General features: G+C 41.5%; 4 protein-coding genes across 6 annotated transcripts in view; all 4 read left to right on the top strand.

Annotated features, from left to right (window-relative positions):
- Positions 1–3,922, top strand: part of LOC124291624 (protein wech-like) — a 45,155-nt gene extending 41,233 nt beyond the window's left edge. Inside the window, exon 3 of the mRNA XM_046728678.1 lies at positions 2,709–3,922. Within this exon, the coding sequence (XP_046584634.1) occupies positions 2,810–3,877 (1,068 nt within the window). The 5' untranslated portion in view covers positions 2,709–2,809 and the 3' untranslated portion in view covers positions 3,878–3,922. The remainder of the gene's footprint in view (positions 1–2,708) is intronic.
- LOC124291622 (protein wech-like) overlaps positions 1–4,408 on the top strand; it is an 81,596-nt gene extending 77,188 nt beyond the window's left edge. For both annotated transcript variants that reach the window (XM_046728674.1, XM_046728675.1), the window contains one exon: positions 4,170–4,408. In XM_046728674.1, the coding sequence (XP_046584630.1) occupies positions 4,170–4,357 (188 nt within the window). In that variant the 3' untranslated portion in view covers positions 4,358–4,408. The remainder of the gene's footprint in view (positions 1–4,169) is intronic.
- Positions 793–15,906, top strand: LOC124291623 (tripartite motif-containing protein 2-like). 2 transcript variants are annotated; one of them, XM_046728676.1, is made up of 3 exons: positions 793–1,015; positions 12,123–12,419; positions 13,009–15,906. In XM_046728676.1, the coding sequence occupies exons 2-3, from the start codon at positions 12,128–12,130 to the stop codon at positions 14,676–14,678; spliced, it is 1,962 nt and encodes a 653-aa protein (XP_046584632.1). In that variant the 5' UTR covers positions 793–1,015; positions 12,123–12,127; the 3' UTR covers positions 14,679–15,906. The 2 variants fall into 2 exon arrangements, with proteins under 2 accessions (XP_046584632.1, XP_046584633.1); XM_046728677.1 differs by lacking the exon at positions 793–1,015 and adding an exon at positions 11,101–11,286.
- Positions 15,907–18,549: 2,643 nt separating this feature from the next.
- LOC124291595 (E3 ubiquitin-protein ligase TRIM56-like) lies at positions 18,550–23,976 on the top strand. Its single transcript, XM_046728618.1, has 5 exons — positions 18,550–18,583; positions 19,244–19,540; positions 19,875–20,428; positions 20,540–21,128; positions 23,945–23,976. The coding sequence occupies exons 2-5, from the start codon at positions 19,249–19,251 to the stop codon at positions 23,974–23,976; spliced, it is 1,467 nt and encodes a 488-aa protein (XP_046584574.1). The 5' UTR covers positions 18,550–18,583; positions 19,244–19,248.
- Positions 23,977–24,440: the final 464 nt, after the last annotated feature.

The raw sequence follows: 24,440 nt of genomic DNA, 5'->3' as shown, positions 1-24,440 counted from the left end.
CGTTTTGATAACCCCTCGTATACAGTGTACATGCCTACTTCATGGTCAACGTAGCACTCAGTTTTCCAGCCTCATGTTGATGGCGGTAGTCTGTAGATAGTCGAGTGTTGGCCGGATAAACGAGTGGTTGCTGTTACGGCAGCACCCAAGCAGTCCGTGTATGACAACAATTATTCTTCCCAGTGACAGAACCTATTCACATAGTCCCCACGTACGACAGACAGATGTTCCTTGATCCTTGATAACCAGAATCTCATGGTGAATGAAGCATACGGTTCGTGACCGATGTTAACCACATGTCAGTCTTGATCAATCTGTACACAAGTCTGTGAATATACCGACATCATTCAGTAATCTTGAGGGTCAACGTGCGGGTGTTATGTCCAGGAGTTCTGACGTACTCCGGTCGCCTTCTTTGATACCCACACCACAAAACTCTCGTCCCGTATACTTCAGTATTTACTCTTAAATATTAAACGTCAGTGCAAAAAATGTCCAGTCTTACCCATCTTCAGAAAGTTAGTGGGTGTTTTAACACCGCGCTTAGCAGAATCACGGCGGGGGACACCTGAGAAGGACTTAATACATTGTGCCAATGTTGGGGAATCGAACCCGGGTCTTCCATGTGACGAGCAGACGAGTCGACCTGAATATTGTCCAGGATACAAATTTAATATTCAAATCCAAACGAACAGGTACCAGGTGCTTCGTGAACGTGTAGTTATGCAGTCACCCAGCTACATCACAGGAGCCTGAAGTTTGGGATGTTTGTGATCTTAACACTATCACAGCTATAAGACGGTGACACTAAATCTTAAAATCGGGACCCTTGACATTCAGAGCGAGTTCAAAGCACAACCACTCATTCGACATCACTCGTCCTTTTCCGTAACATGCAAACAGCTTGTCCCTGAACGACCCGAGTTCGTCCGGAAGGAACCACGTCCGCTAACATGTAGTATCTATCTCGCCTGGTGCTCAGTTTCCCTCTACACCGGTTACCTAGCTGTCTCAGGTAAGTGTGTTGTCACAGGGGCTGCGTCTATTCCAGTTATAACGCTACACACTAAAATTTAACCACTTTCTATTAACATTGACAAGTTGCACACAGACTGAACCTTTGAACACTTTTGAGAAGTGTGTGTGTGTGTGTGTGTGTGTGTGTGTGTGGTGTGTGTGTAGGGGAGTTGCACACTTTTGAGAAGGTGTGTGTGTGTGTTTTGGTAGTAGGCGGGTTGCACACTTTTGAGAAGGTAGGTGTGTGTGTGGTGGTGGTAGGGGGTTGCACACTTTTCAGAAGGGTGTGTCTCTGTGTGTGTGTGGTGTGTGTGTGTGGTGGTGGTAGGGTGTTTGTGTGAGGTGGTGGTGGTGGTGGTGAAGTGTGTGTGTGTGGTGTATGGCCGTGTGTGGTGGTGGTGGTAGGGGGTTGCACACTTTTGAGAGAAGGGGTATTGGGGATGTGGGGTGTGTGGGGTGGTAGGGGTTTTACACACTATCGAGAAGTGTGTGTCTGTGTGTGTGTGTGTGAGTGTGTGTGTGGTGTGTGTGTGGTGGTAGGGGGTTGCACACTTTTGATAAGGTAGGTGTGTGTGTGTGTGTGTGTGGTGGTGTAGGGGGGTTGCACACTTTTGAGAAGGGTGTGACTGTGTTTGTGGGTGTGATGTGTGGGTGTGTGTGGGTGGTGTTAGGGGTTGCACACTTTGAGAAGGGATGTGTGTGTGTGTGTGGTGGTGGTAGGGGGTTGCACACTTTTGAGAAGGGGTGGGGGGTGGGGATGGGGTGTGGGGGCAGGGGTGTGTGTGGGGTGGTATGGGGGTTGCACACTTTTGAGAAGGGGTGGAGTGTGGTTATGGTAGGGGAAAGAGAGTTTGCACACTGTTCAGGAGTGAGATGTCCAGCTTTCAAGGCTAGTAAAAGACAAGATGGGTTGGACAGTGGATATTGGATAGTATGTTCATGTCGTGCCTGTTGTCGTTTTGTAGGAGAGATGGCGACCTCCCAGAAGTTGACAGAACACTTCCTGATATGCACCATATGCACAGAGGTGTTTGACAAGCCCTCTACACTTGTGTGTAATCACACCTTCTGTCGGAAATGTGTCGTCAACTACACCAAAACCAGACCAGAAGCCATCAGTGCCAAGTCTCACCTGTGTCCATTCTGTAGGAGGACGACAAAAGTGTCTGACCCCGAGACCACCAGTGGAGGAGTGGGCGGATGACGTCAAGCCTATCTTTGTCATTCAGGGACTGTTGGACTCATTTGGCCCCGGATCTAAAGGTGAGCGTTTATGGGTTGTACTAATATACGTGTTGTTTATAAGCAGGTAACAGGATAATTAATTATACATAATGAGAACATGTGTGGACCATACAAGATATTTAGCAATGTCTGGCTCCTGTGACATATGTAAAACTGTTCCTGATGTTGTTTGTAAGGAATGAGTACAAAACGAACATGTACAGTGGACATGTGTTTCTCTATCAAGAGACAGCATGTGAGAGGCGACACGACCCAAGGTCTGCCTCAGAAACATTATTCTTGATCCGAACAACAACGGATGAGACAATTCCAAATATTTACATTACTGAGACGTGTTCTGATGTTTCTGATACATTTTCTCACCTCTTATTGCGCCACATCTTGTCCTATAATACATTGTGATGCCACGAGGTAAACATAAGCACATGAATGAATGGTTATTTCAGATACGACTAACTGCAGTTATTGTAAGGAGGAAGGGGAGACAACTCCAGCTACATCTTGGTGTTCTGTTTGTGACGACGCACTGTGTGAACGATGTACACGGATGCACCAACGAATCCCATCTACTCGTCACCATGACGTAGTTGACCTGTCTGGAGAGACAAAGGTCAAGGTGAATAGTAAGGTCATATGTAAAGTTCACAAGAATAAAAGGATCAAATATCTTTGTGAAGATTGTAAAACAGCTGTTTGTCAAACATGCTGCACCATACATCACAGGAAATGTGAGTTAGTTGTTGAAATTGAGTCAGAGATTCCTGCAATGAAAACCGAGCTGAGAAAGAATATAAAGAATTTGTTAAAGAAACACGATGAGATGAAAACACATGTTGGAAAACAAACCTACAAAGTTGGTGAAGAATTGGCTCCTTATGTACAAATAGAATCGAATATCAAGTCTGCAAGTCTCACAGCAATAGAGGTGATCAAAGTCAAGGAACTGAAGCTTCTGTCTGAACTGAAAGAGATGTCTGACAGACACATTGGACAACTGAAGGCAGACATAAAGTCGGGTGAGATGTCGGTACAGATGTACCAACAACAGACTGAGCTGATAGACCAGGCTCTACAATCTGAGTGTGACATGGATGTGTATGAGATGTATCTGGGATGTGAGGTCTGTGATGTGGAGGCTGTCGGAGTCGTCGAGGTGAAGGAGAAGGGAAGAATAGACATGATAACATTCAGACAGGACACAGACAAGCTGAGTAGAGCACTGGAAGATCTCCATCTGGGTGAGATACACGTCCAGTATGACGATGTGCTGGACCTGAAGGCTGCTCCTGTGTTACAGGACACCATTGACGTGACAGTAGCAGGAGATGCCGGTCGAGGAGACCCCGCTGACGTGACGGTGTTAGAGGTGAATGGTACAGACACAGTGGTAGTTACAGACTACAACAACAACAGTGTAAAGTCCTTCTACACCAGGAACAGTCAGCCAGGTCAAAGCAAGCTCAGTCTGGGAGGTAGACCCTATAGTATAACAAGGCTGAAACACAACCAGGTGGCTGTCACTGTGCTGAAGACCAGTCAGATTGTAACAGTTGAAGTGACCCCTGACCTGGTGCTGCTGTTGACCATCACAACCAACAAACAGTACTGGGTATAACGTCTCTGACACCATCAACACTAGCAACATGTTCCCACTCCCCCTGCCTGTGTTGATATCCTGGATATGTCGGGACACGTGCTGAAGTCAGTTTGTCCTGGCCACAGAGGTGGAAACATCTTAAAGCGTCCCTACTTCCTCTGTACCTCGTTGACAGGAAACATCCTGGTGTCTGACGGTGGAACCAAGTTTGTCGTGTGTCTGACCCCCGAGGGAGATGTGGTGTTCAAGTACAGACCAACAGGAGACACAGCACTGAAGGTTCCTCAAGGTATCACAAGCACCAGCACAGGCGACATCCTGGTGACAGACAACTCACAACACAGAGTCATCCATCTGACAGAGTCAGGACAGTTTGTTAGAAACATACTGACATCACAGGATGGTGTCCAGTATCCATGTGGACTGTGTGTTGGTGGGCGTGGTCGTATGTACTTGTGTACAAACAATGTAGTGGAGGTATTTACATGTTGTAAGTGAGAGAACATGTCACAATCCCTTTGATTTAAATAAAGTTATATGTTACTTGGAGGAATATGATGTGATGTACTTCATGAAAATCTGAAATCACACTTTACCCTTGTGTTTTATCTTAAGGTCTCAACATATTACAGATTACTGTGTGGAATGTTTTCGTCACAATATGGCTGATATACTGCTGATGTGACGTTAAATATCAACTCCTTCACTGACTGACTCACTCACTGTTTTTAATCACTCTGACAAATCATCCATGATTGTGTATGTGAATGTGATGAATGATACCTAGTTTAGAAAGACACAACTTGTACTGTACTGTTTTGTAATGAAATATTGGTTACACGCTGGTTTGAAAGGGTGTCTCATGAAATACGTAATTTACAAGGGTCTTACAGTCCCGTACACCCTCTCAAAACACCGTGTGACGAATTTATTACCCTTAAGATCTCTATATTTAGCTTATCTTTAAAACCAACACTAAATCGGCAGAATGAGTCGCAGAACGTTTCGAAATGATTTTTGCTGAACGGTCATAATGGGAGAGTATTAGTTTTTGATAAACGGCTAAGTGTATGATGAAAATTACCGATTTTGAGGTTTTGTTAAAGGACAAGTGAATACGGAAACATTTTCTTTGGGGATATGGTTATTGACACAAACAAATAAGAAAACAATTTCATTACTTTGTTTATACTCATAATTGTATACGCCAACTGTAGAATTTCGAAGTGATGAACTTTTTTAGCAGCCACGTCACGGTCCATCTAAGGTGAAGGTCATTTATACAAGCAGTGCAGTGTGTCACGTGACAGATTTGACGGGTTGTAGTTAAAAGGGCCAAAGGACAAAAGGGCCAAAGGAAAGTCAAAATCTTCTAATCTTTTGGCCCTTTTGTCCTTTGGCCCTTTTTGACCTGTTCCCGATTTGACATGGTGAAATCCGCCTTCGTGGTTTCGTATGCTTTGGTTATTGACCAATCAGAATTCGACAAATTTATCTTAAGGGTAATAAAGTAATGTATAGATGGTCCGTACTTGTATTTTCTATTCAAACATATTGTCTCAATGAGATCATATGTTTCATGGCATGTAGTATATCGATATTTTGTGTTGTCGTAATGACCTGAAATCTGGGGATCTAGGTAAAATTGTTTTACTGATTGTTTAAAGACTATACCTTGTATATTCATCGACATGTGTATTAAATACCTATTGTTATTCTATTCTAAACAGACCTGTTGTGTGATATGCCTTGGAAGGCAGAAATGTTTGTGCACACCTTTCATAATTTACTTGTACATTATTCTGATCACATAACCGCCCGCGAAAGTCCCACCCTTGTGATTGCAACAGGTAAACAAGCTGGGAATGTTACATCAATGTTGGAAAGGGGATTGTGTTTCATCGGGTCGGACAACAGCCAGACTAGTCAGTGGATGAAGTGGCCATCCGATCACTGATACAAATACAGTAAACTATTACTTCACACGTACACGTTGATGGCTTGGCCAACTCGTGACGTGTTGTGATACACAGAAGATACAGCTCTGTCATTGCAGTGGAGGGGACACTGGATTGACGTGAAAACTGAGCGGTCAAAGGGAGATAAATCGTGATGACATATTCACGAAGAGCAATAAAATACAGCGAACGAATGAATGTTTCATCACAATTTGTGTTCTTTATGTGTGTTGCAAATAGATATATGTAGTGGACATTTCTACTTGATGGTGAACGCAGCATTCAGTTTACCAGCTACACGATGACGGTAGTGTATAAAATACTCGAATGTGGGCCTGATAAACCAGTGATTGCTGTTACGGGTAACATCAAAGCAGTGAGGGTATAACAACATTTAATCTCCCATGTGACGGAGCCAGTTCATTTAGATGCCACGACAGGCAACCGATATTCCTTTCAAGGAAGATATTACCGAGATTTCCCACTAGGAGAGAAGCCTGTTTTTTTTTTAACTCAAGTTAACCACGATTCCAGGTGACAAGCAAGAGTCCAACAAATGAACCCTTTCATCCCAGTCTCCTACACTAACCATAATCCTTGACACACCCCTTCACATAGTCACAGACCAGTGGAGTTAAGACATCATTAAGGCATTTTGTTATTGACCGACTTGTTAAAAATGAAAGCGAATGTGATGAGAAGTATGCTGTCAAAACAATGGAGGAGATGCTGAACGTTTTGGCTTGTACATGACGGTAAATGAAAGACATAGTTATCCCCATTATCATAAACTGAGCTTGTTTACCTTGCGGATATTAGATCAGGGTTTTGATCAACCGACATCAGTGACAAAGTTCATATCCCATGAAGTTCTCTGCTTTGACTTGCAGCATACATACTACACTCCCATGATATCATGCTTTACTTGCACCCTAACACGCCATTCCAATGGGTCTTGTTGATATTGGAACATGGACTCTGATTTTAATAGATATTTGCAATGACTATGAAAATAATTTTCGTCCCTTTTCTTGATAATCTGAGCGGAAACTAATGCTAAAAGTGCCCAAGCATCTTCCAGAAAGTGACCCCTTCTGTTAGATTATCATACAATGGTGGAGGTTAAAACTTTCGTTCTCAGTGTCACTCTATGCCGGATTCTGAAAAAGTTGTCAGGCTTCTCATATTCCACTAGGGCATATTGGTGTAAACACAACCATGTTTACATTGTGTCAGTGTATATAGAGCTGAGTGTTCAGATTCATGCGAGGAAGGCCAACATTTATCATATTGTTTTTTCACACGCTTTCATTTTGGACAAATTGTCCTGATACTTTGAACATATATATACAACCTTGTGTCTGTTGTCCAAATGAAATACATGCTGTATAGATAAAGTAATAATGTCGAGAAGGATAATATGGAACACATTTGAAATATGTCTATGTGTGGTGCGTAGCTTCCTTTTAGCTATTTTTCTTGTCAACTATTCTCAGTTGTCACTGTGGACATTAAAATACACTGTGTGACTAAATACGTCCAGTTTGTTCGTTTGCAAATGCACATCTAGGTGATTTCATCTGATTTTGGAACTTTTGAATAGACATACATTTTCAAACATATTTAGTGTGTTTGTGTGTTTGTTTGTTTGTGTGTATGTGTGTGTGTGTGCGTGCGTGCGTCCGCGCGCGCGTGTCCAGGAGGACCAAATCTACCCTGGTAACCAGTTCAGACAACAGTCACATGGAGCCAGGGCCCTGCTCCACCAGGTCCATCAGCTCCATCAGGTCCATCAGGTCCATCATGACCCCAAGCTTACTGTGAGGAAGGTAGTAAATGGTTTGTTGGTTATCCAAACCTGGTAACCAGTTCAGACAACAGTCACATGGAGCAAGGGCCCTGCTCCATCAGGTCCATCATGACTCCAAGCTTACTGTGAGGAAGGTAGTAAATGGTTTGTTGGTTATCCAAACCTGGTAACCACTTCAGACAGCAGCGACATTGAACGTATTGCTCCACGATGTTCATTGTAGCGTCAGAAAGATTTGTACTGAATTTGTCAAGTACTGTTGTGGTATCATCAAGAGATGACTCCAAGCTTACTGTGAGATCAGCAATAGCAGCAGATATGACCTTGACTGGCAGCAAATATGACCTTGACAGTCAGAGCATTCTTCTTTCACCAACTGTCTGGTGCTGATGGTGTCTGTGACTCATGTCCAGCCTTTACAGGGGTCACCTTATTGGGAAGGTTTTCTTGTCTTGATACCCATGAGAAGAGATTAATTGAAGTAATATGCACAAGATGTTCATCTCCAAAGGATGAATTAAACTGAGACAACCGGGTACTCATTGATTGAGGAAGCAATCTTTGTAACCTTTGATGTCACTGATTCTACTACTCAGTAAACACTAACAATCTGTCAAGATTATGAAAACAATACAGCAAGTCTGAATTAATCTGGAAAATTGCTTCTTTAATGTCCTTTATTCAGTATATTCCTATATTTATTCTCATCGATAACCTCCCAACATACACACTGAAAAAAGTATCACAACGTTTTAAACCCCATACAGCCATTTATATTCATATCCTAACTATTGTTGTTTTGGTCTTTTTGGCGGACCTTACATTGATTTTAGATATACACGTCCTACGATCATGATCAAGCATCAAATGCAATACATTTACCTGTCATTGACGAAATATCAAATTTCAGTAAACCATTCTTACAGTACGAAAACTTGGAAAATCATAATTGATTTCGTTGTTGATAAGCAAATATCGGGCCTCCTCAACAGACAACTGCCCATAGATGTCAAATTATTGGTATGCGTGCAAAATGATGACATGTCACTGAGGGTTGTTGGAAGAGATGCTGGTTGCTGTGCATCGGTTATCAGCTTTGACTCTCACATGGTTGTAAACTTAACCTTGTGACGATCAGACAAAATCTGAATGGACACTGACATCTCAAACAGGTTCGTTGTGAATAGAATTTTGACAAAACCCTTTCCACATCCATAAGAAATATCTGCTAAAAGAGTCGATTTTATAATTAGGACTATTTTAATTGTGACTATAACAAATTATAAAAATCAACCTCAGAACACAATGCCAGTCTTTATGGACGACAATGCTTGACCGCATGGTGCAAGTGGTGTTGGCCATTCTTACATCAGGCAGCGACAGCACAACTACCTTGGCGCTACAGGAGTCCAGATCTCAATACCATAGACATGTTGGGGACATTATGGCGAACAGAATATGTCAAATCTTGGTGCATTGGTTCGATATCTCAATCAAGAATGGGACGTAATACCTCAGCGTCAAATTTAACGTCTGATACAGTCAATGAGGAGGCTCAGGGAGGTTAGTGCATCTGGCGGAGGTTACACCAGACATTAGGTAATGCGCATGTTGTGTTGGATAGGTTTCTTTGGTATGCCTAATGGTAGCATATTGATACTGTGGACAATATTGGGTGTTGCGATACTGTCGTCAGTACATATATGAAATGTGAAAATAGAATGTGGAGACATTATGACTATTTGAAAGTTGGACATATTCTTTCATGTCAGTTTCGGTTCTTACCCAATTTTATATGACATCCTAATCCTTTCCTAAAAAAACGATGTTCTTCTATATAAGACGCTTCGATTGAAGGACATGGTTAATGAACGAATGAAGCAATCATAAGTTGATATCCTAAGTTTTGCCTTTCTATTTAATCAAAATTATCATAGATCGATGGAAGGTTTGTTAATTGAGTTTAAACAAAATGAGTAACATTTGAGCTGAAAGCACAAAGTGGTCGTAGAGTTAACAACGAAAGCATGATAAATATATGATTCTGAACTATTCAGCGAGGGATATACCGCACGAAGGTGATACAGCTGCGCGTCCACACATTTTAGGAGTTTATGGATGTGATATGTTCATGAGCTTTCTTCCATCCTGTCTTCAATGAATCTCTGCTCTGATTACAATCATGATCTTTCGAAATTCTAAACAAATTAGAGAACCGGGATGTGAAACACAAGATCTCCGAGGACGTGTAAGCATCACACAGGTTAAAATATTTGTGTAGATTGTCTGTCAAATACAGGGCATCTCCCCACTTCTATATTTCCATTAATTGCTGAGTGGGTCAATCTTCAGCTAATCAGCATCACTGGATGGACAATGTGGAGTGGCTTCATGAATTGTTTTATGGGGTATTTCTGTGCGGGTGGAAGCATGAACCATTTCAAGGTTATCGTTTGTCACAGAACAAATGCCAATCCTTAACATAAGGTTCAGGTTGATGAAACAAACACATTCCATCTTATACTTACAGTAGAATACTGGGATTCCTCATCACTTCCGACATCCAATCAACTGTTCTCGTCACGATATGGCTGCAGTATTGCCGATGTGAGGTTAATTTTTAACTCACTCCGACATCCAATGTTCCCCAGGTAGCTATAGTATGCAGCTCTCACGTTATGAAGTATAAGCTTCGTATATTCAATGCAACTGTGACATTACTGTTTAATATCTCAGTGAGGGATATTCCAGCACTGACTTGACGTGGTAAAATCAGTGTTACAGCTTGAATGACCTCATGATGCTCTCGCGATCGATGCAACAGGCTACTTAAAATGGAATATATTTACAAATTGTGTCAAAGATTACAGTTCATACTAAAAATGTATGCCTGCAATTGCTATACATCCTATCTATGTCATGTGGACTTGCAATAGAAATTTGAATAAACGGACAGTGAAGAAAGACTTGTAAAGTGTAGAAATCCAATAAAAGATGATTTATTCTTTAGTGCGTTACTGCTTATAGTTATGTCAGAGTCATCAATATCAACGCTATGGCAACCTGCAAATACATGCTGGTTGTGTTTTGGTTAACGCTACACTCAGCAAGACCCACGATAAGATACAACTTCCTGCTATCAGTGAAGTCAACTACAGATTGCTGGTGACCTATTGTAACCCCGAAATGACTCGTGACCGGGCTGCATGTAAAACCAAGACTGCATGAGGCAATCAGCGACCCACCCTGTTGAGTCATGATGTCACGTCTGTAGACAGGACAGAATTGATAATACATATCTTTGTAGACATTGAAAACTTACATTTCTCATCTGCCTTCACCTGTACGGTTATTGTTTCCCGACTATTGTCACAAAAGGAAGGTGTTTTAAAGTGAGGTAACAGAAGTACGTCTACGTGAATTGTACTAATCCACATTCGGATCTGCAGAACTCGCATCATCCGTATTCGGATCTACGGAACCTGACACACAAAGCTCCTGTCTTAACCAAACCAAACACGTTTTCACAACGGGAACTGTGTGTAGTCGATGCACACTACACGACACATGTATTCCCGTTGATAACGAAGTCCAAATTCCACAAAGTTATATCACACCTGACCATAGCCGCCCCTTGTTACGTCAGCTGATTGCCTCAGGTAGGTCCGTGTTGTCTTTGGTTGGGTATTTGTGAACTATTGTGTATTAGGAAGGAACAACGGTTCGTCAAACTCGACAACTATCTAGAGACAGATTCTCATAACCTGATATCTGACTGAATTATACATCTGTGATAACCATATTAATTTGAAGATCTCCGTTCAACATTTTCTCTTATCAGCCTGTTGACCTCAATACTGAGACCTGTTGAGGTATGTACGATTGTTAGTGGCTATCATATATGGTACGATACAAAGTAGGGGAAATTACTTCCACATTACCAGATTATTCTACATCTCTGTACATCTCGTACAAAAGCAAAACAAGGACGATACAAATAGAGTGGGAGGATAATTTGATAATAATAACATAACACAATAGTATAAACATTCTACTGTAGCTCAACGGATGCAGTATCAAAGAGGAAAGAGGGAAATCACAACAGACGGTCTTTTCCCTTCATCCTATGATATCCAGCTTCTAACGCTTCTAAAATACAGGAAATATGAAATATGTGAGGGAATGGCTGTTCTATGTTTTACGTATGACCAGAAATACAGAGCCACCCACACACGCTCACATCATGCACACAATACACACGGCCCAGTTACAACCCGTCTACCAATGTTATCTCTCATTGATTATAGGATCTACATATATCCGAAATTATGTTTTCATTTGTTCGTTATTTCAAGACAGGATTTACTTAACATGGCCTTTTGTGGTTTTAGACGTGTCAGTAAATCGTGACTACAAATATGGTCGGTGTTGGTGTGATGAATGTGGTTTGTATAGTGGATATTTTGTTCATGTCGTGCCTGTTGTCGTTTTGTAGGAGAGATGGCGACCTCCCAGAAGTTGACCGAACACTTCTTGACATGCACCATATGTACAGAGGTGTTTGACAAGCCCTGTACACTTGTGTGTAATCACACCTTCTGTCGGAAATGTGTCGTCAACTACACCAAAACCAGACCAGAAGCCATCAGTGCCAAGTCCCTCCTGTGTCCATTCTGCAGGAAGATGACGAAAGTGTTTGACCCCGAGAGACCAGTGGAGGAGTGGGCGGATGACGTCAAACCAAGCTTCGTCATCCAGGGACTGTTGGACTCATTTGGGCCTGGATCTAAAGGTGAGTGTTTGTGGGTTGTACTAATATACGTGTTGTTTGTAAGCAGGTAAAAGAATAATTAATTTTACGAAACTGGAATGTTTGTGGAATTAAACTGTATTAAGTAGTATGTGACTCCTGTGTTAGATAAAACAGTTTGTTTGTGAGAAATGTGCACTTGTATTGTGGATATGTGTTTCACAGGCGCTTAGCAAGCCAGTTTCTATTTTCGAGTAGGCCCGATAGATTACAAAGCTATATTTAGATAGTATTGAGGGCTTGTTCAACATTTTTTGGCAACAATCATGTGTAAGTCCGGGCTTTTTTTATAATGGTAGCTACGCCCCTGTTTCATTAGCAAGAGACAGCATGTCAGAGGTGACATGATCTAGGGTCTACCTTATAAACATTATTCATGACCCGCAGAACAACGTTTACGGTGAGACAGTTCCGAACTGTTTTCCAATACGTTTCAACCTGAGACGTTCTGATGTTTGCGATACATTTTCTAACCTGTGTGGGGATTGAACATGATACGCCATGTCTAGCCTTATAATACATTTTGATGTCACCAGGTTAATATCACCACATGGATGAATGGTTATTTCAGATACAACTAACTGCAGTTATTGTAAGGAGGAAGGGGAGACAACCCCAGCTACATCTTGGTGTTCTGTTTGTGACGACGCACTGTGTGAACGATGTACCCGGATGCACCAACGAATCCCCTCTTCCCGTCACCATGACGTAGTTGACCTGTCTGTAGAGGCAAAGGTCAAGGTGAATAGAAAGGTCATGTGTAAAGTTCACAAGGACGAGAATATCAAATATCTTTGTAAAGATTGTAAAACAGCTGTTTGTCAAACATGCTGCACGATCCATCACAGGAAATGTGACATGGTTGTTGAAATTGAGTCAGAGATTACTGCAATGAAAACCGAGCTGAAAAGGAATAAAGAGAATTTGTTAAAGAAACACGATGAGATGAAAACATATGTTGGAAAACAAAACTCCAGGGTGAAAGAAGAATTGGCGCTTCCCCTAAAAATAGAATCAAACATCAAGTCTGCAAGTCTCACAGTAATAGAGGTTATCAAAGTCAAGGAACGGAAACTTCTGTCTGAACTGAAAGAGATGTCTGACAGACACATTGGACAACTGAAGGCAGACATAAAGTCAGGTGAGATGTCAGTACAGATGTACCAACAACAGACTGAGCTGATAGACCAGGCTCTACAGTCTGAGTGTGACATGGATGTGTATGAGATGTATCAGGGATGTAAGGCCGGTGATGTGGAGGCTGTCGGAGTCGTAGAGGTGAAGGAGAAGGGAAGAATAGACAGGATAACATTCAGACAGGACACGGACAAGCTGAGTAGAGCACTGGAAGATCTCCATCTGGGTGAGATACACGTCCAGTATGACAGGACTATGTTACAGGACACCATTACCGTGCTGGACCTGAAGGCTACCCCTGTGTTACAGGACACCATTGCTGTGAGAGTAGCAGGAGATGCAGGTGGAGGAAACCCCATTGACGTAACAATGTTAGAGGTGAATGGTATAGACACAGTGGTAGTTACAGAAAACAACAAAAGTGTCAAGTCCTTTTACACCAGTAACAGTCAACCTGGTCACAGCAAGCTCAGTCTGAGAGGTAGACCATGGGGTATAACAAGGCTGAAACACAACCAGGTGGCTGTCACTCTGCCGAAAACCAAGCAGATTGTAATAGTTGAAGTGAACCCTGACCTGGTGCTGCTGTCGACCATCAAAACCAGCAAACAGTACTTGGGTATAACGTCTCTGACACCATCCACAATAGCAGCAAGTTCCGAGTCCCCTCCCTGTGTTGATATCCTGGATATGTCGGGACACGTGCTGAAGTCAGTTTGTTCTGGTCACAGAGGTGGAGACATCTTAAAGTATCCCTACTTCCTCTGTACCACGAGGACAGGAAACATCCTGGTGTCTGATGGTGGAACCAAGTGTGTCGTGTGTCTGACTCCCGAGGGAGATGTGGTGTTCAACTACGGACCTACAGTATACACAGCACTGAAGTATCCACGTGGTATCACATGTACCAACACAGGCGAGATCCTGGTGGCAGACAACTCACTACACAGAGTCATCCATCTGACAGAGTCAGGACAGTTTGTTAGAAACATACTGATATCACAGGATGGTGTCCACCTTCCATGGGGACTGTGTGTTGGTGGGCGTGGTCGTATGTACTTGTGTACATTAAATGCAGTGAAGGTATTTACATTCTGTAATTGAGTGAACAGGTCACAGTCCTATTTTAGATTAAATATAGTTTACTTGGAGGGATATGATGTGATGCACTGTAGGAACATTCCTGTCTGAAACACAATTTTACTCTTTAGTTTAATCTCATTGTCTGAACATTGTACTGATTACTGTGTGAATTGTTTTTGTCACAATGTGGCTGAAATACTCATTTTGTGACACACTCACTCAGTGTTTCTTAATCACTCTGACAAATCATCCATGACTTTTGATTTGAATATGACGAATCAAACCAGTTTTAGAAGGACTAACATTGGTATGCAATGGGGGTTAGTGGGGTAGCCCAATTGTTTATGCGGTGGATCGTCACGCCGAAGTCCTGGGTTCGATTCTCCAGATGGGTACACTGTGTGACCCACATTTCTGGTGTCCGTCGCCTTGATATAGCTGGAATATTGCTAAAAGCGGAATAAAACCACTCTCGCATTGTAATGTAATGTAATGTAATGTAATGTAATGTAAATCTAAGTAAATGTGATGTGATGTGATGTAATGTAAATAGCCCGTACTTGTATTTTCTATTCAGATATATTGTCTCAATGAGACCATGTGGTTCATATATACTGGACAAAATATGTTAGGGATAGAGGTATTTTTATGATTGATATTTTATCAGTGTGTCAATGAGAAACTGGATCATTAGGTAAAAAGTAGTTATACTGACTGTTTAAAGGTTTTAAAAAAAAATATTCATTGACATGTGAATTTGACAAATGTTGTTACTCTCTTCAGAAGAGACAGATTGTGTAATTTGCATTGCAGGGCAGTAATCCTTGTGCACACCTTTCACGAGCTTATACACGTTACTGATCACATTTATAGCTAGGAAAGTACCACTATTGTCGATACACAAGCAGCCAAACTTGCCTGAGCATGAAGTCAGTGTTTAGCAGACGTTGTGACCAACCGATCACTAATCATATACAGTGAACTTTTGCACACCTAAACATTAGATACATGGATTGCTTTGCCAACTCGTGACGTGTTGTGATACATACAGCTCCAGCGTTGCAGCGGAGCGGGTCCATTTGATTGACTAAATAAATGAATGGTTAAAGGAAGATAAATCGCAATGAGATATTTATGAAGCGTGATAAAATTCTGCGAACGAATGAATATTTAATCACAGTGAGTTCGGTGGTATTTCACTATTTGTTACGAGGGAGGAGTACAGAGAAAGGGACAGCCAGGCGTTAGAGAAGCACGTGCACAAGTTCACAAAGTTATTGATTCATTAACCTGTGCTGTGCCGTCTCCATCCTTTCTCGAACACCTGGCTGTCCCTTTCCCTGCACTCCTCCCTCGTAACAAATAGTGAACTGTGTCAATATTTTAATGATAGTTTGTTAAACAACTTTTTTATTTTTAGGACATAAATTCTGTCAAAAAACACACATAGTTGGTTTGACGTTTTGATTATGATCAGCGTTTCATTGAGTATTTTCTGTTTATTAGTTTTCGAGTTAGATTGCCATTCATCGGTCCGCTTTTGAGTCAAACGGACTATAGATTACAAGGCAGACACTCAAAAATTACTTTAAAATATTTTCTCAAACTGAACATTCGTGTAACCTTGCTGTCATACCCCTGGTGGAATATTAAATGAATTCGCTGAAAATATATGAATGACTCCACAGATGTAAAGTATAAGTCCAATGTTAAAGATTAAAATGGATTAGTTACATATAGATATAATATAACTGTTTTGAAAATCGCACTGATTTATAATTACATTTCTTAAAATTGTTGGAAGCGCAATAGTATGTCAACAAACGCACGTGGGTGTACTTGAAATTCTCGCCATCCACGGCATTACCCTTACTAAAACTACACGGGGCAACTCAGTTAGCTACGTTCTTTTCACTTTCAACATGACAATATATATTTTTCATGACTTTTTACACAAACACATAATGCCATAATCGATTAAAGTAGTCGAGATTATTTTTATCAAAGCACGGCAGTCATTACGCTCGTTCTGATTGGTTTGTCGTATTTTCGCACATAACAAACATCTATAGGGGGACGAGTCTTCTTGGAGGTTGAGGAAAGGGGCGAGTGGTGACGAATGTAGGGGGACGAGTCTTCTTGGAGGTTACGGAAAGGGGCGAGTGGTGACGAATGTGGCATCCAGTTGTCTCCATTGATGAATCAAGATTTACCCTCAGATTCGCTGATGGTAGGATGAGAGTGTGGGTGGAGGTGAACGTTGTGCTGAGGGTTGTGTACAGGAAGTTGATAGATTTGGGTGAGGAAGTGTCAAGGTTAGGGTTTTGGTTTTTGTTCCCGACTTCTGGTTATCCGATGACGCAAGTCTTTGTATAGGAACAGAGAGACAAATAGGAAACTTCAAAATGGCTTCTATGGTGCAGCAGTTCATTGATAAAAGCTGGGCCGCCAAACACCTGCGTTCATGAGTTCGAACCCAAGAATGGGGATTACACACCAGCATTAATCTCAAAAGAAATTGTCTCTTTGAGCAAATACAGTTCATTTTCGTGAATACTCAAGCACCACACTATGAGCAATCTTTCAGATTAGCAGTAGATCCGAGAGTGCTTGAACTCTCCTTTTGCTTCGAGACGCATTAGGATACATTGTCAGTTGTGACTGTGACTTCACCACGGATATCCAGCCTTGGCCTACTCCGGAATCTTGACTGACTACTGCTGATCAAGGTGAAGTATTAGCCATGACCCTTCTTCACATGCATTATAAATGACGACCATGGGATCTGTTATCTCCTGTGTACCTCTGTTGTAGTCGCTATCGCTGTTAGAAGTATGTCTCACTTGACACCATTGTTCAACGTCTTTTAAATGCATGATATCGTTTAGCAGTTGCAGAGGTGAATCAATAAGATGTATATTCAACTCACGATGAAGCATTGAATTACATGTCGTGTGTGTGTGTGTGCGTGTGTGCGTTTGAATGTGTGTACGGACATCACCGAAACAATGACACATGTTTGCTGCTTCATGACCACCTGCATCGCAGAAAGCTTTCAGCAGATATTATGCAGCTGTATTTTGTTTATCTGAATATTGTCGCAAAGATCCATGTTTTGTGCAATTGTTCAAAAACACAATTCTTACTTTCCCACTCACATATCTATATATCAGTATGCGGATTGAGATTTCAATAACAATTTGTATATTGCACCTCATCAGGTGGGCTTTATCGAATTTGTTTTTAGCACGCTTTGATGATATTACACCCTCTATGTTGATCAATATTTATGTTACACCATTCTTTGAATATTGACGGTCGGCCCAAGTGTCAATGTTTTCCATGATACTCGTGACTTTGTGTTCCCTCTGATATGTCACAGAAGCATAATTAACGTGTAAAGTGTAGAAAAATCTCCATGACGGCGCCCTGTGAGATTAGAGTGATTGATATTGCGACCAACGGTCCAGGATACGATTTCCAAGTTTAGGACAGGTTGCTGGGGATCAATTTCCACCAAGAATCTCCCTATGATGGCGTATTTGCAAAACGAAAACTGCACCAGACAATTTACAACTAACCACGTCGCCTACAAACAATGTCACGACTGCAGACAGAATGGATCATACCTGTACATTACTTCCCGAACGTTGTCAAAAACGATATGTGTTTAAAAGTGACTTTACAGAGCTGCGTAAATGTCAGTCGACATTCCGATCCACGGAACCCTGCGTCAGGTGTATTTGGATCTCGACAACCTGACACACAAAGCTCCTCTCACCCATCAGCTAAGCTGGTTTCTTTACATGACCTGTGTGCAGACTATGCGCAATGAATGATACGGTATTTCCGTTGATAACGAAGTCAAAAGTCCACAAAGTTATATGACACATTACATCCTTTGTTAAGCAAGCTGACTGACTCAGGTAGGTCCGTGTTGTCTGGCTGAGTATTTGTGAACTATTGTCAAACTCGATAGATGTTACCATGCAGATGTATGTGGATTATTATTACTGACTACCCCTGATAAATGCTACAGCAGAGTATATGAGAAAATACATCTACATGTCTACATCATCCTACATCTAATGCAGCAGAATCGGAACTTAATACCTCCTATTTTCGATATGGTAATCAGTGGATGGTACCTTTCTCATGTGATCATAACTTCATGTGGTATAGCTAGCAGGTAATATGTTGAAAAACAAGCTCCCACTGACATGCCACAGTTCCCTGACACCGGGTGTTATCAGAACACTTGTACATGATAATATACCGAACATCAACTTCACATTATAACACATACCCCTGGCAAATCAGTGCAGCTCACACACGAGCTATAAACACAGAATACAATCAGCCAAAATGTAACGCACCTGCCAATGCTGTCTCAGATTGCTGGCAAATATCTGCATACGGGGTTTCGTTCATTACTTAAAGAGCAGGTTCACCAATCGAAGCATTTCGTAGCTTTAAATAGGACAGTAAATAAGGAATGCAACTTATCGGACATAGTGTCAAGTATATTCGGCTTGGATAGTGGCAGTGGCTAAAGTGGAAGGTTTGCATCGTTTGTCCTTTTGTAGGAGAGATGGCGACATCCAAGAAGTTGACAGAACACTTCCTGACATGCACCATATGTACAGAGGTGTTTGACAAGCCCTGTTCACTTGTGTGTAATCACACCTTCTGTCGGAAATGTGTCGTCGACTACACCAAAACCAGACGGGAAGCCCTCAGTGCCAAGTCTCTCCTGTGTCCATTCTGCAGGAGGACGACAGAAGTGTCTGACCCTGAGAGACCAGTGGAGGAGTGGGCGGATGACATCAAGCCAAGCTTTGTCATCCAGGGACTCATGGATTCGTTTGGCCCCGGATCTAAAGGTGAGTGTTTGTGACTATTCGTGATGTTTCACAGCATGCAACAATACGCTTGATTGGATAAAAGGAATGTGTGTCGAGTTGAGAAGATATTGAACATTGTGTGATACCTCCTTTTATTCTTGTGAATGAACTCCTACTATGGACATGTGCTCAACGAGCAGCAGACAAGATGGAAGAATAGCCATGACAAATCCTACATTTTCCACATAAAATCTGACATTACTCACACATCAAATGCCTCAATATCAGATGTTTTTGATACATTTTCCCACCTCCTCATATAGTCCCTCGATATGTTGCGATATCGCAATAAATGAATGAATGGTTATTTCAGATACAACTAACTGCAGTTATTGTAAGGAGGAAGGGGAGACAACTCCAGCTACATCTTGGTGTTCTGTTTGTGACGATGTACTGTGTGAACGATGTACACGGATGCACCAACGAATCCCATCTACTCGTCACCATGACGTAGTTGACCTATCTGGAGAGACAAAGGTCAAGGTCAAGAGAAATGTCATGTGTAAAGTTCACAAGAATAAAAGTATCAAATATCTTTGCAAAGATTGTAAAACAGCTGTTTGTCAAGCATGCTGCACGATCCATCACAGAAAATGTGAGTTGGTTGTTGAAATTGAGTCCGAGATTCCTGCAATGAAAACTGAGCTAAAGAGGAATAGAGGGAATGTATTAAAGATGCAAGATGAAGTGAAAACACATCTTGAAAATCTTAACTCTAAAGTCAAAGAAGAAATGGGGATTCACTTACAATTAGAATCAAATATCAAGACTGCAAGTCTCACAGTCATAGAGGTGATCAAAGTCAAGGAACGGAAACTTCTGTCTGAACTAAAAGAGATGTCTGACAGACACATTGGACAACTGAAGGTAGACATAAAGTCAGGTGAGATGTCAGTACAGATGTACCAACAACAGGCTGAGCTGATAGACCAGGCTCTACAGTCTGAGTGTGACATGGATGTGTATGAGATGTATCAGGGATGTGAGGCCGGTGATGTGGAAGCTGTCGGAGTCGTAGAGGTGAAGGAGAAGGGAAGAATAGACAGGATAACATTCAGGCAGGACACGGACAAGCTGAGTAGAGCACTGGAACATCTCCATCTGGGTGAGATACTCGTCCAGTATGACGATGTGCTGGGCTTGAAGGCAACTCCTGTGTTACAAGACACCATTACCGTGCTGGACCTGAAGGCTACCCCTGTGTTACTGGACACCATTAACGTGCTGGACCTGAAGGCAACTCCTGTGTTACAGGACACCATTGATGTGAAAGTAGCAGGAGATACAGACAGCGTATTTTCTACTGACATTACAATGTTCGTGGTGAATGGTACAAACACAGTGGTAGTTACCGACTGCAATAACAACAGTGTGAAGTCCTTCTACACCAGGAACAGTCATGCAGCTCAAAGCAAGCTCAGCCTCGGCTGTAAACCATATGGTATAGCTAGGATACACGACAACCAGGTGGCTGTCACTGTGCTGGATATCGGTCAGATTGTAACTGTTAAAGTGAACCCTGACTTAGTGCTGCTGTCGACCATTACAACCAGCAAACAGTACTGGGGTATAACGTCTCTGACACCATCAACACTAGCAGCAAGTTCCTTCTCCCCTGCCTGTGTTGATATCCTGGATATGTCAGGACATGTGTTGAAGTCAGTTTGTCCTCGCCACAGTGGCAGGGACATCTTAAAGTATCCCTATTCCCTCTGTACCACGAGGACAGGAAACATCCTGATGTGTGACTGTGGAACCAAGTGTGTCGTGTGTGTGACGCCCGAGGGAGATGTAGTGTTCAACTACAGACCTACAGGAGACACAGCAATGACGTATCCACGTGGTATCACAAGTACCAGCACAGGCGACATCTTGGTGACAGACTCCCGACAACACAGAGTCATCCATCTGACAGAGTCAGGGCAGTTTGTTAGAAACATACTGACATCACAGGATGGTGTCAAGAATCCACGGGGATTGTGTGTTTGTGGGCGTGGTCGTATGTACTTGTGTACATCAGATGTAGTGAAGGTTTTTACATGCTGTTAGTGAGAGAACATCTCTAATATCAGAAAACTAGAGTCCCGTTAAATCACTCTCACCGATTACTCATACATATATAGTTGTTGTTCTCAGTACTTAAATCACCTTTGACAACATTTCATAAAATCGAATTACACAGGTTCATATCGAAACGTATATACGAATTCGATCACTCAACAGAATTCTACACAGGTATATACAAGCTAGAATTCTGAGAAAGGGAATTATGGATCTACCCATTAAACTCAATCGATTTGCTATTTCAAAGGCTATATCTGTGAATTTGAGAACTAAAGACCGTTACTCGTTTCCGTGGCGCAAAACATTGACAAATATCGAGGTTGCTGTGTTAAAATCGTGTCGTGGAATCATCTGTGGCCGGGCACAGTGTCTGTCTGACAGGATATTGCTGTAGAGCTGGAAGTTCAGGGTGTTTCAGTAGAGAAACGTTTCATTATCAAGAACGAGGGCATCGTTACGAAAACAAGCACATTTCTATTGCCGTTTGCTTGTTCGTCCATCCCGCAGTCGATCAAAGCAGGGTATTTTAATATCGGAGTGGATGTATATGTCCCCAATCCTCTCCGCTGTTACAAATGTCAACATTTCGACCACGGATCTCAATCTTGCTGTAACTCTGTGGTATGTCGTCATTGTGGGGATCCCGTTGACTGATCTGACTGCGAGAAAGATTATAAGTGCGCTAACTATGATCCTCCTTTGAAAATCAAACATTACCTACTCTGCTGCAGTCACTCGCTCTGGAGCAACGTCCTCCGAACAGAACAGAACAGAGCTTGTATTACGCTCAGGCCGGAATAATTGGTATAAGAGGTATAAATATACAGTTAAGAGTACATGGTTTACATGGAAGCTTGTACATTTTCCATGATGGTATTACAGAATATACTTAGTTTTTTTAAAAATACATCCACATCAACAGAGATTTGTTAACTGTTAAATAATTCGTTAAAATTTAACACATTGGTTTTTGTTAACAAAATAGTCTGGGATATAAGTTTTCCGATTTTGTTTGAAGAAAGGGTAGAGAAAAGTGTAATGAGAGGTTACACATTCTTTCTGGAGGTGGAATTTTGTGCCACCTACCACTTCATGACTAGCAATGAATTTAGACAAAGAGTAAATGATATCCAGATCCAAATGTGGAGAAATCAGCTTTTATCTGTTAGTGACACTAGATTGTATCTACACATCAAGGAAACATTTGAATTTGAACGTTACCTCTTTAGGATAGAAATAGCTAAATATAGAATAGCCTTAACTCGATTTTGATTAGGTTCTCACATGTTATTGGTAGAAAAAGATCGGTGAAGTAAGTTAGATAAATTGAATAGAGTTCTCTTTGTACCAGTTATCTGGAAGATGAGTACCATCTTGTGATTTTTTGTCCAAGGTATTTAAAATATAGACAGTGGTGTGATTAAGATAAGAGTTTGTACCAAAATCCGAGTATGTGCAAGTTTGTACAATTTGTAAAAAATCAGTCTGAAAATAATATTCTTAAGTTAGCCAAGTTTGTCTATCATATCCTTAAAGAAAGAGGTAATTATGAAATGTTTGCTAAGACGAACTAGATATTTCCTGTTTTCAATATACTAAAACCAGGCAACAATTTTGTAAGAAACGTGCCTATGATATAATTGTATTCGCTGCCATTATGTTGACTTGTAATCTGTACCATTACGAATAAGTCTGTAGGGCTATATTCCCTAAACGTAAGTGTATAACAGTAATTTCAAAATAACCAAGTTGCCAATCACATACCCTTATATCCTTGTTTGTTGCGAACATACTGTCACCAGACAATATTGTTATATTTAGCTTTCATTCTCAGTACCATAGGAGATGTGCCTATTGCATGTGTATCATTGCAATCTGAATTGTAACCTGTAAATTGGCCTCTGGCCTATTCAGAAATAAATTCAAATTCATGTCAGACGGACTTGACCTAGGTAGATCAGCTCAACCTGCTCCCTTTGCTTCGGCGCTTCAACGTATTTCTCTGACAGAAATTCAGACTGAGAAAATATCTAAAACATCTGCTCGACAACCAGCCGTGGATAATTTTTAAAAGACGAAGAAAGGAAACAAAATATCGACTGTGCCTGCACCATGAGAGGTCGGTCGCTTTGCAAAACTCATTGGTTCCTCTTGATAAGGAGGTTACACAGGTCTTCACAGGACAGGCGGAGGAGGTTATCCTCCTCACATACACCATAGACATCTCCAATTGGGCCACCATGACTCAATTGTCTACTACTATGCAATGGAATTGCAGGGAACTAAAATTAATTTAATGAAATGCAATTTTTGTTTCAGGATTTTCAACAATCAGCAAGAGATGTATCTAAAAAGTGCACATACGTTTACTTTAAGACAGTGTAGTGATTACCATTGCTTTTGCAATTATAGGCGCTCCCATTTTGGTACAGCAGGGTATCATACACAGCTCTGTCTCTCTAAATACGAATCTTTAAACTGTTTAAATCTGTCTGATCAGCTTCCAAAGCCATATATCATCATAGGTGATCGTCACGGAAACAATCCGCCTCCTGGAAGTTTCAGCACTGAAAGGAAAATCCTCGAGGAATGTATTTTCAGAAAATTACCAATGTACTTTTGATGATGCTTAAACCACATATTTACATCCAGCCACTTTAACACGTTAAATCCTCGATCTGGCGCACACTGATTTCACCTTGTATAACGAATTTCAGTGGATGGTCCATGATGACGTATTTGGGAGTGACTGATTGCCTACCATTCTCATGATCCTAACTATCAACCCTGGTGATGATCCACCACTTAATCATGA

This window comes from Haliotis rubra, unplaced genomic scaffold (assembly GCF_003918875.1).
Source record: "Haliotis rubra isolate DU_JTF1 unplaced genomic scaffold, ASM391887v1 Scf498, whole genome shotgun sequence".
NCBI lineage: Eukaryota > Metazoa > Mollusca > Gastropoda > Lepetellida > Haliotidae > Haliotis > Haliotis rubra.
The sequence above is the reverse complement of the archived record's forward strand: the minus strand, read 5'-3'. Positions and strand labels throughout refer to the sequence as shown.

Excerpts from the sequence above, each read along its gene's own strand:
- LOC124291623 (XM_046728676.1), top strand. The coding sequence starts at position 12,128 with ATGGCGACCTCCCAGAAGTTGACCGAACACTTCTTGACATGCACCATA. Across the intron at positions 12,420-13,008 it reads ATTTGGGCCTGGATCTAAAG|ATACAACTAACTGCAGTTAT; the intron begins GTGAGTGTTTGT and ends TGGTTATTTCAG.
- LOC124291595 (XM_046728618.1), top strand. The coding sequence starts at position 19,249 with ATGGCGACATCCAAGAAGTTGACAGAACACTTCCTGACATGCACCATA. Across the intron at positions 20,429-20,539 it reads GACACATTGGACAACTGAAG|GGATGTGAGGCCGGTGATGT; the intron begins GTAGACATAAAG and ends GAGATGTATCAG. Across the intron at positions 21,129-23,944 it reads AACCAGCAAACAGTACTGGG|GATTTTCAACAATCAGCAAG; the intron begins GTATAACGTCTC and ends TTTTTGTTTCAG.